The 14,346-nt window shown below is 36.3% G+C and overlaps 1 protein-coding gene across 1 annotated transcript in view; it reads left to right on the top strand.

The window, feature by feature from the left end:
- Positions 1-14,346, top strand: part of dnah9l (dynein, axonemal, heavy polypeptide 9 like) — an 86,525-nt gene that overhangs the window by 38,078 nt on the left and 34,101 nt on the right. The window contains exons 41-57 of the mRNA XM_030161271.1: positions 1,252-1,329; positions 1,444-1,576; positions 2,455-2,582; positions 2,694-2,842; positions 2,971-3,121; positions 5,039-5,170; positions 5,267-5,440; positions 5,544-5,748; positions 7,403-7,568; positions 7,715-7,817; positions 9,554-9,691; positions 10,066-10,167; positions 10,876-11,037; positions 11,988-12,071; positions 12,481-12,590; positions 12,747-12,909; positions 13,063-13,186. Coding sequence (XP_030017131.1) covers positions 1,252-1,329; positions 1,444-1,576; positions 2,455-2,582; positions 2,694-2,842; positions 2,971-3,121; positions 5,039-5,170; positions 5,267-5,440; positions 5,544-5,748; positions 7,403-7,568; positions 7,715-7,817; positions 9,554-9,691; positions 10,066-10,167; positions 10,876-11,037; positions 11,988-12,071; positions 12,481-12,590; positions 12,747-12,909; positions 13,063-13,186 — 2,302 coding nt within the window. The remainder of the gene's footprint in view (positions 1-1,251; positions 1,330-1,443; positions 1,577-2,454; positions 2,583-2,693; positions 2,843-2,970; positions 3,122-5,038; positions 5,171-5,266; positions 5,441-5,543; positions 5,749-7,402; positions 7,569-7,714; positions 7,818-9,553; positions 9,692-10,065; positions 10,168-10,875; positions 11,038-11,987; positions 12,072-12,480; positions 12,591-12,746; positions 12,910-13,062; positions 13,187-14,346) is intronic.

The following is a 14,346-nucleotide window of genomic DNA, read 5'->3' as shown; positions in this document are numbered from 1 at the left end:
ATTGATGTGTGTATCTTATTATCGCTGTTCAGTTATGTTTCTTCCACTTGAGGAATATCTACAGAATTGGGTGTTTTATTACCTTCAAAAGGGTTCAAAGATTTATTCAGGATTGTATTCTTTCTTGTTGGGATTATCATAAAGCTATGTTTACATGCCTTGGGAAAAAAAACAACATAGCTTCAGGGCACCTAAAATGCAGTCACCAGCCTTTTAACCAAATCATAAAACCAAGGATCTGTCCTCCCTCCACTGGCGGTCTGTCTGTTTGTGTATTGATTTTAAAATTTTAATCCTAACTTTTAAAATGTTGGGCTGTAAACCATGACTCACAGCTCATAGCCTCAGGTCTTCTGAAATGGCCGACAGCTATTCCTTGCTCAAGGCCAAGCACTGACTGTAACTGGACTCCAGCTGTGTGGAATATTTTACCTGAGGAACTAACACCAGAAAATTCACTGCACTCTTTTAACCAATTGATGCCCAGGGTTTTGAAAACTCCTACTAATGCACAACATGGATCAAAAATAATGTAACATGTTATTTGATGTCAGATTAAATATTTATTTTCTGTTTCTTTGAAATAAATGCATTACTCCAGGGATTCATTAATTATCTTTTATTATTATTTTTATTTTTTCTTTCTTACCCAGTGAATAAAACATGTTTATGTATCATAGCATGAATAACCTATAAATGCAAATAGGATAAAAAAAAAAAAACAAACAGTAAAAGACATATTATACAGATGTTTACTGTAAGACATGCAAGAAAGGAAACTGAACATAAGGATGGATTTGTAAGAATTAAAGACAAGTTAATTGAGGAATATCTGGAATACTGAATAATTAAATTAATTCATTGTAAGAAAATAAAACCTCTAGCGACTTTTAACCTCTGCTGTGCATCAACCTATTTTTATGTATCCAAGCATCAGATTTTTTTTATGTGCTTCTTTTATCCATTATTTTCTTATTAGTATTAGCTGTTTTATTTGTAATTTTGGTCATTTACTGTGATTATTTATTTGATTATTCTTACATTTTGTGAGTGGTTGAAAGGTTCTATATAAATATATTAAGAGATACTGTACTGTAACATGTATCAGCCTTGTTTTTATGTTTTTTTTATGGCAGAAATAATCCCTAGTTTCAAATCAAGGTACATAGAAGATCTGTTGAGAAGAAATAAAATGAAATTATAAATGCATTTTTACAATTGCTGTCTAATACAAAGACTGTGTGTCTCTAGGTGACTCAGCTGGAGGAGCTGTTGGCTGTCAGACATTCTGTGTTTGTAGTGGGTGGACCAGGGACCGGAAAGAGCCAGGTGAACTCTAATACACCCATGTTACCCAATGGAAAATATACACCAGTGTGTGTCTGTGCAGCTTTTCACAGTTCTCATATTTATGATCCCTGTTGTGTGATAATTACCCTTCAGATTTTAAAGACACTTCATAGAACATATGCAAACATGAAGAAGAAGCCACTATGGAATGATATCAACCCTAAAGCAGTGACTACAGATGAGCTGTTTGGATACCTGCACCCGGCGACCAGGGAGTGGAAAGATGGTGAGGAAACTGAGGATGATCACACACAGAATGCAATAAGCAGATTAGTCATTTGGAATCAGTCAACAGTCAAATTAGAGTTAGAGCCAAGACTGTTAGTCATTAATGAATTACAAATATTTTTCTAGCATTTATCTGTGTTTTGTTTTTTTTGTTTTTTTAATATCAATTATTGTCTAATTTATTCTATTTGTTTAGCCTTATATTCAAGTCAGTAAAACCGTAAAACTTTAGCCTGCAGGTGTGACGTTCTTGCACCAGTAATAGCCTGGAGTTATATTATTATAGTAGATTATTATTAATCCTGAAATACCTGTACATGGTGAGGACCTCATTTGCATTTTAACTGAAAAACACAGGAATTAATGGCAGTTAAATTTGGAAGCAGTTAAAACGTAGCGTGTACAATTAACGCTCAAAGCATGGGTATAAGTGGTGATAAAAGAAAGAACAAACAATAAAGAACAATTCAGTCAAACAATTAAATGTGATTGCAATATGAATCATTTGAAAGAATTCACACATTTAATTTCAGCATATGTGAATAAGAATTGTATTCAAATATGCTGAAATTAAATGTGTGAATTGCCCTAAAGGTATAAGTGATGCAATATTAAGCCTTTTCTGAGGGCTGATCCATGTTGCATGAGCACAGTAAGTAAAATCAGTAAAAAAAAGTGGAGTAAATTCATTTGAGTGTTTTCTATGGGTGCCAATATTAAAAGATAGTAATATGGGGACATAAGTAGGTAAAAAAAACAGTTGTGCTTTATAAATAAATATAATCCAGCGTTTGTCCATAGAGGATAGCAGGTATAGTTAGAAGTAGATGTTAACACTGTTGATATATCACTTTTTTGTTCTTTTCACTGTCTCAGGTTTGTTTTCATCTACCATGAGAGAGCTGGCCTCAGTGGGACATGATGGACCCAAATGGATCGTCCTAGATGGAGACATTGATCCAATGTGGATCGAGTCATTAAACACAGTCATGGATGACAATAAGGTGAACATTAGCTTTGATATTTTGGATATTATTTCTTGGTTGCATGAAGTTTTAAAGCCTTTAAATACTTTGCTTTTGAAAAAAACCACTGAACCTTATATTGCTCTACAGGTCCTGACTCTTGCTAGTAATGAGAGGATCAGTTTGTCGTCCTCCATGCGTCTCCTCTTTGAGATCTCTCATCTGAAAGCTGCTACTCCTGCGACTGTATCCAGAGCTGGAATACTTTATGTCAACCCACAAGACCTCGGCTGGACCTCGTAAGACACAAACACACTGATCTACATTTATTGAATTTCCCTCAGGGCATCAATGAGCAAAGCTGGGTTTTGGTTCTAACTCTTGTGTTGTGGTTTAGTTTGCAACTTTTTTTTTTTTTCCTTTTCAGTTATGTTACTAGCTGGATAGACACCCGACAGGCTCAGTCAGAGCGAGCCAACCTCACTATCCTGTTTGATAAGTATGTTCCCTACTGTCTGGAGCAAGTGCGCTGCAACCTGAAAACCATCACCCCGATGCCAGAAAACAGCATGGTGCAGGTGAGGATGCACTCATTATCTATACGTAGCATATATACAGTGTGTAATGAATGGATGAATGTTTTATTTCTGACATATAAAGAACACAATACACCAGCAAATGGCCAGAGCAAATTAACAACATAAGACAACCAAAAAAGAAATTTATACTATTATACAAAAGAAATACTTAACCCTTTCATGCATGACCTTCACATTTGTGGACACATAATTTAAGCTCACTTTCCAAAGGGTTATAAAAGAAATATTCTCCAAACCACATGGGGACAGTCTCTATTGACCCTAAGCAATACAACGAAAAAAGAATCATCTTAGTTTTAGAATTTGGACTGCTCTGTGATCTCATAAAGTTAACCTCCTAAGACCCAGCTAGGGGTTTCTGTCCATGTTGTGGACAAGAGTTTCACAGCTTTATACAAAAAAAGAATAGTCCACTGCAAAGAACATTTCATATTTTTTTTCAAATGAGTCTGAAAAAACCTGTTGCATCAGGATGTTTCCAGTAATCAGCAATTATTTAATTAAATAAAGCCAAAATTTGTACTTTCCTAGGTCTCAGGAGGTTAAATATCTTCCTAATAAAACAAAATTTTAAAGAAAAGTTTAAATGCATTTCAAATTTAGCCAAATTTTGAGTAATAAAATCAATGTAAAAAAAACCAAAAAAATCTAGATACTTTTTTCATAATTCATGCATGAAAGGGTTAATACAATTTTAATGTTATTTGCACATCCCAAAAGGAGTGAAAGAAGTTTAACACTTATTTAACCCACATAAATCTACATCAACACAACATGCCTACAAGTCAACATCAATCAATATAATAATTGTCATATATATAATTCCATGTCATAATCTGCTACATATGTGTAAACCCACACAAATACAACATACAATTGGCTACAATTTACAAACATATACAATCCTCCCCACAATCTACACAATACATAACCCTCTTAACCATCCATTTTTATATACATATATAACCCACAACTATACCAGTTCACATAAATACAATACACAAAATGTACAACACATACATGTATTCCATCTACACTACACTCCATTCCACCCTAATGTGCTGCCCCAATACTCACCAATGTAATCATGCAAATACCGTATATTTCAATCCCATGATAAATTATTTAGACAACTTTCTTGTTAATCTAAGTCAGGGGTGTCAAACTCATTTTAGTTCAGGGGCCACATTCAGCCCAATTTGATCTCAAGTGGGCCGAACCAGTAAAATAATAACGGTGAAAAAATTAAAATTACATTATGATCAGGTTTACATCTACAAAGTTTCCTTAAAAATCTGAATAACATGAATAACTTGAATTGTCTTAAGAAAAACAAGTGTAATTTTAATAATATTATGCCTCGTTTTATCAGTTTATCATTAACACATGTGAATTACAATCACACAAATCATTTAGTAACAGGCAGAATATTGGTAAAATTGCATTTACTTTTCTTAAGACATTTCCATTTGTTCATATTTGTTCAGGTTATTCACATTTTAGAAACATTTTCACGTAATTTTACTTTTTTACACCAAAGAATCAAAGAGAAAATTTGAGGTTGTCATTATTTATAGGTTGTTATGATAATATTTTACTCATCTGACCCACTTGAAATCTAATTGGACTGTACTGTATGTGTCTGTAGGTGGAACCTGAATTAAAATGATTTTCACACCACTGATTGTTCATATCTTCAGTGTAATTTTTGCATTTCACAAATTCATCCCGCAGGCCGGACCCTTTGGCGGGCCGGATTTGGCCCCCGGGCCGCATGTTTGACACCTGTGATCTAAGTCATTGTTGAAAAATTTTAATATGACTTTGTTTTTTATAGTCTTTTTTACTGTGAAAAACTGCACTTTGAGTTCAGTTGTATGTGTGTTTCTCAACCAGACTCTGTGTTCCTTGTTGGACTGCCTGCTGACAGAAGAAAACACTCCCCCCGACTCTCCCAGAGAACTTTATGAGGTCTACTTTGTCTTTGCCTGTGTCTGGGCCTTTGGAGGGGCTCTCTTCCAGGACCATGTATGCTTGTCTGAATAACCTGGCCTTTTTTACTCTAACTGTAAATGATGCTTTATAGTTTATGTATTTTGATATCGTGCTTTCCCAACCATCTAGCTAAATGACTACCGTGCTGAATTCAGCCGCTGGTGGTCCAAAGAGATGAGAGCAGTGAAGTTTCCCTCCCAGGGCACCGTCTTTGACTATTTTATAGACTCAGAGACTAAAAAGTTTACTCCCTGGAGTGAGAGGATGGCACAGTTTGAGCTGGAGCCTGATGTCCCGTTACAGGTGTGAAATAATATAGAGTCTTCTGAAAAACGTGTCAACATACTGTACTTAATGGGCTCTCAGCACTGTTGTCAGTCACTTTGTAATGTCATGTGTGTTTTAGACAGTGCTGGTTCACACCCCAGAAACCACCTGTCTGACGTATTTCATGGACCTGCTGCTCCAGAGAGGAAAGCCCATCATGTTAGTAGGTAACGCAGGAGTGGGCAAAACCATCCTGGTGTCTGATAATGTCGTCAAGCTGAAGGAGAACTACATGGTGGCCAAAGTTCCCTTCAACTACTACACCACCTCTGCAATGCTGCAACGTAAGTTTACTAGAATAGTTGAATGGCTTTTGGAAGGATCACATGAACCACTATGTTTTGCAAGTTAAGGGTTTGGTTGGTAACTAATAAAAACATTTAGGTACAGAAAATGTTCATGTTATTTAAGAGTTTTTGCCAACACATTTATATTAAGGTAAAGAGAAATAGAACTCTACTCTCAAGGTACATGCAGAAGGAGAAAATCTAGCGACAGGTCAAGAACTCCAGCAGTGCTTGTTCTATAGACAAACTTTATTTCATTCTAAATATAAACCAAAGCTTTTCAGCGAGTGGCCTTCATCAGGGTCATCAGGAAAAACATAACCAGCTCTATTTAAATAAAATAGAAAACGTGAAAAATACAAGGAAATAATCAATTCTGTGTGGATGTGTGTCAATGACAAGTGCTGCTGGATATCTTGACCTGTATTAAGGTAAACTGAAGGCCCACTGATGAAGAATATGTGCATTTACATTACTAACACCTGTATTTTTGTGTTTTGCTAACATAGGAATAAATGAAATCTGTTCAAGGCTGATAAAGAATTGTTCTTGTAGAACTACCATATTAACCTATAAAGACCCAGTGTTACTTTTGTGTCACTTCCAAATGAATTTTTCTCTATTTTCAACCTTTCTCAAATGATTTAGCACTATTTACTGCAATATTATCCTCTGTATTTTACATTTTGAGGTGAAAATCATGTATTTTCCTATATTTACTTTACTGATCATGTAGGTGTTCAATAAAGCTCAGATTAAAGTTGAGGGTTATTAGATCAAAAACAGAGAAAACAGAAGAAAATGTGACTTTTTGTGCAAAATATATCATTAACTGACCATAAACCAAATGTCTTCATTCACTGTCACTGATCCAGCTCCATGGGTTTTACTGGTGAATCAATGTCGAAGTAGATAATGATTTCTCCATGTTCACTACGGAGCCTCTGAACATCCAAATGGGTCATATCTGAAGACCATGAAAAGATGAAAAACTGCATTTTACACCAATTATTTACATGTTTTGATAGGGTTAGTGGATCAACAGTTATTTAACATTTTATATCAGTAAATGATTTTGGTTGCCAGTGAATGTTTGGGTCTTTATGGGTTAAAAGGTGCTTCTGTAAAACAAGTGTTTGAACTTGGGCTTCCTCCTGGAGGATTTTTTGGGTTCCTCTTTTTAAGTCTTTGAGTTTAGTTTTTGAAGTGCCTTTAGATATAATGTATAATAATAGGGACAACTGAATAGAACTGAATGGGTCCAAACTAAATAAAGCATATAACAACGTCCATACTTACTATCAGTGAGGTTAATTTTAGAATATTATTAGAAAATTTCAAGTTAATGGCCTAATAGTTTTTGAATATGGTCATGCAAAATAAGGTGCTAATAAGTGATTTATAATAATTAACAAAAAAACTAATGTGTTAGTAATATGTACACTAATAGGCAATAGGTTAATGGTTAATTTAATACCGTTTTTTATCATTTTGCTGGATATAGACCTCTTTTTTCTAATTCTGTGTCACTGGCATCGAAGTCACAAACACATCTCTGTCATTCTTTCAGCTGTCTGTATCTATAAATACTGTTGACTGCTACATAAATGCTACAGCTCATGATCTGGTTTATGTAATGTGTGGACCTTAGGTGTCTTGGAGAAACCCCTGGAGAAAAAAGCTGGTCGTAAATATGCTCCTCCTACTGGCAAAAGACTCATTTATTTCATTGATGACCTTAACATGCCTGAAGTGGACGTTTATGGCACCGTCCAACCACACACTCTCATACGTCAGCACCTCGACTACAACCATTGGTAGGTAACACTTACATAGACACAGAAAGCTCTCATTTTAACTAAATGTTCAATTGCACACCTAAATAGTATGTGTTAGCAGAAAATATGAAAAAAAAAATACAATTTGAGCTGAATTTGCTGACTTATGAATTAATCCTTTGTAGGTATGACAGGCAACGGCTGGTACTGAAGGAGATCCATCAGTGCCAGTACATTACCTGTATGAACCCAACAGCTGGAAGCTTCTCTATCAACCCCAGACTACAAGTACAGTACATTTATACACATACTGTAACCAAGCATGTTCATAAATGTGCATACTGTTGGCCACATAGCATAACTGCCTATGTTATATTTTTTCAGGTCATAGCCAATAAATAAAAATGATATGATGATGAAATAAGGATGAGTGTTAGGAGAGTAAAGTTACACCTCCAGAACCAAAACCTGGTTATAGACAACATGCAACTGTTCTCATCTGTAAATATTGTGTATATTGTGTGGGAGAGTGAGTGAGTGAATGAATGCCTCATATATAAATGTAACACTGGATTATCAAATTGTATGGTATGACCATTTTAAATGACATATATTTTATATGTGTTATATTTTTATGCATGGTATGATTGTTTTAAATTATGTATATTTTATACTTGTACTGCCGTGTTGTGGAAGAGCCCAACTGGGGACTGGAGTTGAGAATTAGCATTAGCTATAAACCAGTGGCGGCTGCTCGTCTTTCAGACAGGGGAAGCTCATTGTCGGCTTACACCAAAAAAAAAAAAAAAAAAAAAAAAAAAGTCAAGTTATTTAAACATACATTCGGCCCTCCTTTCCTTTTTAAGAAAATGGTCAGTGACCTTATCGTACCAAGTTGGCGTCTTTTCCAGGGACTGGACCAGTGATCTCTCTGCTTAGATTGCCTTGGCCCATTGTGTTGTGGGTGTAAGACTTCAGCCTTTTTAAACTAGAGATGCTCCTTTCACTCCGACCTAGCCGACAGTATGATTGATTTAACTATCTACAAAACGATATTAAACTCAAACAAGAAATGATTAAATTATGTAACTGAAACAAGAAAACAGTGAAATTATGTTAAATTGAAACAAGGAAGTACAATGAGTGTGTTTTATTTACAGTGCAAGAAATGAACGAGTAATTTCGTAGTGGTTTCTCTCTTGATTTCACAGCAGAATGTGTGACGGTATTAAACTGAACTGTGTCAGTGAAGGAGTAGATCTGAAAACAGCTGTCAATCAAACGGGATTCAGCCTTTCAACTGATCCTCCAATCAGCACGTGGGATTCTGCCGTCCAGCCCGGCAGAGCTCTGCCCACAGCTCCATTCATCCCCAGAGACGCCCGGCGTCGGGGGGGCGGGACAACATCATAGCATTTATCCAATTACCATCCAGTTTTGAGGCAATGAAAAAACTGTTCCACTCAGTCCCATTGAAGCCCATAGACGCCCGCAGTCTATGAACAAATGCACTGAGCAGAGATGTATGAGAAAACAGCACAACAGGAATGGAGGAGAAGTGAACAACATCGCGTCCGTTGATTTGTGATAAAGCTGATTTGAACGAACTCATCTTTGAGATGAACGTGTTCTAACACATTTATAGTGAATAAAATGTCAACACAACCGTACATATTTAACCATTTAATTTTCGTAATTTAAGGGGAAGCCGGGCTTCCCTTGCAGTCTATGAGAAATCGCCACTACTATAAACTCTATATGCATCACATCAGCTGCAAACTTATAACTATGTTTGACTGCATTGTCCTTGTCAAATAAATAAATAAACAAACAATTCAGGCAAATATATGAGCCAATTATGCTATGAGGCTAATGATATGTACTTATATTTCTACAGATACTGTCTAACCTCTTCTAATTATGAAAATAATATATAGTCAGTTCAATAAGGGGTACGTGAGTCCAGCCAGTCACAAAGTCTTAATTGTAAAGTCAAATGTCACATGTCACTGTTTCAATTCCAGAGACATTTTGCAGTGTTTGCCGTACATTTCCCCAGTGCTGATGCATTAGCCACCATCTTCTCCAGCATTTTATCAGCTCACTTCCTACAGGGAGGATTCAGCTACGGCGTTTCACGATCAGTCGGATCTCTCATACAGGTACAGTCCACCTATACAGGGTGTATCAGAAAAAAGTAGACTCAGAAAAAACAACATAAATCCAAAATGTGAAGACATTTTGAAAATCTGGTCATATGTGTTTACTGATCATATAATTCTCCCTTGATTGACACCAGTGTCCTGGGTCAGTTTTCATGTTTCAGTGAACAACACTAATTTGAATTGTGTAGGGTTAATATGAGATCTGTCGCCATGGATGACAAGTTCCATTGGCCTTTACTGGTCATGCATAAAACGAACAAAATAATTGCATGTTAACCCCCTACCACTGATGACCATTTATGACTATGGTTTTCCTTGTATCTGTGTTTAAATATATTTTATTTATCCATGTTTTGATTCCGCTTATTCAGGCTGCTATCTGTCTGCACCAGAAAATTAGTCAGAACTTCCTGCCCACAGCCATACGCTTCCACTACATTTTCAACCTACGAGACCTTTCCAACATCTTTCAGGTATTGCATCACAACCAGATTCAGATTTTATTCACCAACGATGTACACTCTCTAGTATGTAATGAATACAAAATGCACAAAAAAGTGTAAAAAAAAAAAAAAAAAAAGTTAAATAAAAAAAACCTCTATATAGGCCTACATATAAACTCCATATACATAAAAATAGAGGTGTGCACAGTCATGAAAGACTAAACAAAACTACTCTGAGACAAAGAATTGGCTAATGTATATTTCCTTGCATGAACACAACAGTGTAACAGGAGTATCGTTTTTTGGAATATTTGTGACTGATGAGTAGCACCACATGGAATAATCAACCACACAATTTCACAGTATTTGTGAACTATATAACATGAAAGAAAAATCTGCCAAATCACACAGATTTTCATCCAAGACGTTGGACGGAAACTGTGAAAAATCCTGTAGATTCCTTTTGGGTCTATTGATAACTGCATATATGAGACCCAGCAATGTGTTTTTGTCCTCTGTAGCAGACAACAGTTTTACAGCTTTACTGAATATAAAAAAAAACTGCACTGCAAAGGACATTGCATTAAAAAAATACAAAATTTATCTGGAAAAACTGTTGTATTATGCTGTTTCCAATCAAGACCATATGGTTAATTTGCTGTTGGAGTTGTTTATTTGTTAGTAAATAGACTGGTGCTGTCTTACATCAGTGTTTCCCCCATCTGTGTTGGTATGTAGGGCATCCTGTTTGCCCTACCTGAATGTATCCGTTACCCCATGGACCTGGTTCACCTGTGGCTCCATGAGAGCTCCAGGGTCTACTCCGACAAACTGATGGAAGAGAAAGATGTGGAACTATTCAACAAAATCCTACTGGACACCGGCAAGAGATATTTTGAGGCAAGAGACATTAACAGCCCCTTTAATGATACAATCAGTTTATAGATTTCTCATAAATCTTAGGATGCTATTAGCTTTGTTGTTTTTGTAGGGTTGAACATATTTATTTCTCATTATCTTTACTTCAGATACAGCAAGAAACTACAGGGAATGTGTGCACAGCCTTAAAAGACACACAAAAAGCTGAACTGAATTGATTGTAAAGGTTAAAGTCACTATTTAGTGTGACCTGTGACCTCATAACAAGAAGCAGCATAAACAGAAACATCTAACCTGGTATAAAACATCAGAAAATGAATGCATGGAACATCACACTAAATACTACCTCTTTGGTTTATAGAAGAGGAAACGTGTCTTTACTGCTGTACATACTTCCCAAATATCCAGATTGGATCTTAACCTTATAACACCAAATGTATCATATTTGATACATGAGTTTTGATGCCGTCTACATGATCAGTGTGACGTTTTTTTTTTCTTGAAAAACCTGATGTATACAATTAGATACATGCAATATACAGATAATCCACAAGGGGGGAGGAATTCATTCACCAGAGGCATTTCCAGTGACAATACAAGATTGTCATTAATGAAGAAGGAGGCAGAACTTTGCTAATTTTGAAAAGGAATTGCCAATGTTAGACATGTTTGTGTTATATTATGTTTTTGTTTGTTCAAAAATAATAATATTTGAGCATTGAGACCTGATATATCAAATATTTTACAAAATTGAAACTCATACATGGAAATTGATATTTGAAAAAAAAAATTGGGTTGTTCAGAAGGACCAATAAAGGCTCTAGTTTCAAAGAACTGAAATTTTCTATCAATGATTTAATGGTTCAGGCTTTGCAGGGTTAACACAGAGACTGAGAAATGTATGTGTGGTCATGATAACATGTATGGTAACGCATGGTCAGTGGTTTCTTTTGTTTGTTGTACTTCTCCAGGGAATAGACGAGTCCCTCTTCATCCACCAGCCACTTGTGTACTGTCACTTTGCCCAAGGAGTAGGAGAGCCTCGGTATCACCAGGTTGGACACATTCATATGCACAAAAGTTCCTGTTCTGGACTTCTGTGTTACTTTTATCAAGCAGCTATTTATACCTTATTAACCGCAGTAATAAAAACCAGTGAGTTTAATTGCTTTTGACTTAAATCAATTTAATATGTGGATTATCTCTAGCTCACATATTCTGAGACCCTATGGCATGAATTCGGCTGTCATGTCTAATATGTCACCCCATAAATGAGGATGAATGCACTATCATTACCAAACTAATGACCATTCGTTTCTATAGGGATTTTAAATTGAAAGTTAATCGACTCAAGCTCTGATAAGAACTTAATTTCATTACATTATCTGGAAGATACCAGAGAGTGGCTTGGACGCTGATGTCCTTACACTAAAGAGCCGAGTTCATTTGTTTATTTGTTCTCAGGCCTCAGACTGGGAGAAACTCCAGAAGACCCTGGCTGAAGTCCTGGAGCATTATAATGAGCTGCATGCTGTCATGGACCTAGTACTGTTTGAGGAAGCTATCCAGCATGTGTAAGACACACACAAACAGCACTGAGCACACACAATTCAGTTAGCACTGCTACAATGCACAAGGGAGGGTTTACAGAGAGCACACAAGGAAACCACACACCAGATACAGAAGCACTTAGTGTAATTTACTATATTAATGTAGTTATTTGTGTTAAGGTGTCGTATTAGTCGCATCTTGGAGGCCCCTTATGGTAATGCCCTGCTCGTGGGTGTTGGAGGGAGTGGAAAGCAGAGTCTGTGTCGTCTGGCTGCCTTCCTCAGTGTATTAGAAGTTTTCCAGATCACGCTGCGTAAAGGTTACGGCATCAATGACCTCAAGGTGACCCTGTATTATACACACATGCACATTACATGAAAAACACCATTTTGTGCAGCTCTGCAACATTATACTTTTCTTTACTACTTTTTAAAATTACATTTTTTGGTAATAACTTTTCATATATTTCTGTTCTTTATTCTTTTCTCTCTGTAGAGTGACATAGCAGCATTGTATATAAAAGTGGGAGTGAAGAACATTGGCACGGTGTTTCTACACACAGACGCCCAGATTCCAGATGAACGCTTCCTGGTGCTCATCAATGACATGCTGGCTTCAGGTTGGGTTACAATGAATTAGGATTAGATTAGATTACATTACATGACATTACATTACATTACATTATGTTACATTACATTTCATTAGGCTTTATTGATACCACATTGGGGAAATTTACTGGTCAAGGCAGCAACAGAATGAAGTGTAAGAAAAAATGACAAACAGACAAACAATATGAAAATAATAATAATAATAGTTGTAAGTCACAAAACTCTATGGATTATATACATAACAGCAGACAGATGAAACACAAAGACAGAACTGTACTGTTGTGTTATATAGTCTGACAGCAGTGGGGATGAACAATATGCAGTATCGCTTCTTCCTATATTGTGTTATTTATATATTGGATTTTTCTATACAGACAAGTGGTGCCAGGCACAACAAACCCCACCCCTTGCATGTATTGTATCTTATTTTGACATCGATCCATCTGATGTCATCGTGTCTATGCGTGTGCTGATGTCAGCTTATCAATTACCTCTATATATGTGCCAAGTTTGAAGTAAACTGAAACAAAATTGATGTTTTTATAGACAACTGAAAGTTCGCCCATTATAAGTAAATGGGAGAAAAAGATTTAAAAATTCATAAAGAATTTTAACTTTCACCTACTTTTCCCAAAATGTAATCAGATCTATTCTGGGTCACTGGCAATCTATAAACCCAATTTGGTATGAATTCAATCAGTAGTTTTGCTGCTAGAGTGTTAACAAACAAACAAACCGAACCTAAAACAGTACCCCTTGCCTCCCCTTCGGGGGGCGAGGTAAATATCAAACATCTGACCTGAGTCTATAATTTGAGACCCTCAGTGCAAGCATGTAGAAGTTTAGTGTGTAATATATAGTGTCATCTAGTGGTGAATTTGCAGATTATAACCAACCAAATCACCCTCACCTCACCCTTCTTTAGGGTGCTGTGGAAAAGGTTGTTCTTTCTGGGTTTTTGCTAAAGAGGATATTAACTAGACATGGGGGAATTAAGTCACATAACTTCACATAAACCAGACTTAGGTCAAAACTTTTAGGACTTGAGACTCATTTAGGTAATAATTGGGGCGGTGTGGTGGCTCAGTGGTTAGCACTTCAGTCTCACAGCTAGAAGGTTTCCCATATGGGTTTCCTCTGGGCGCTCTGGTGTCCCCCATCATTAAAAACA

The sequence above is a fragment of the Sphaeramia orbicularis genome, chromosome 17, assembly GCF_902148855.1.
Source record: "Sphaeramia orbicularis chromosome 17, fSphaOr1.1, whole genome shotgun sequence".
NCBI classification, from domain to species: Eukaryota; Metazoa; Chordata; class Actinopteri; order Kurtiformes; family Apogonidae; genus Sphaeramia; species Sphaeramia orbicularis.
This window is presented reverse-complemented; position numbering and strand designations above follow the sequence as displayed.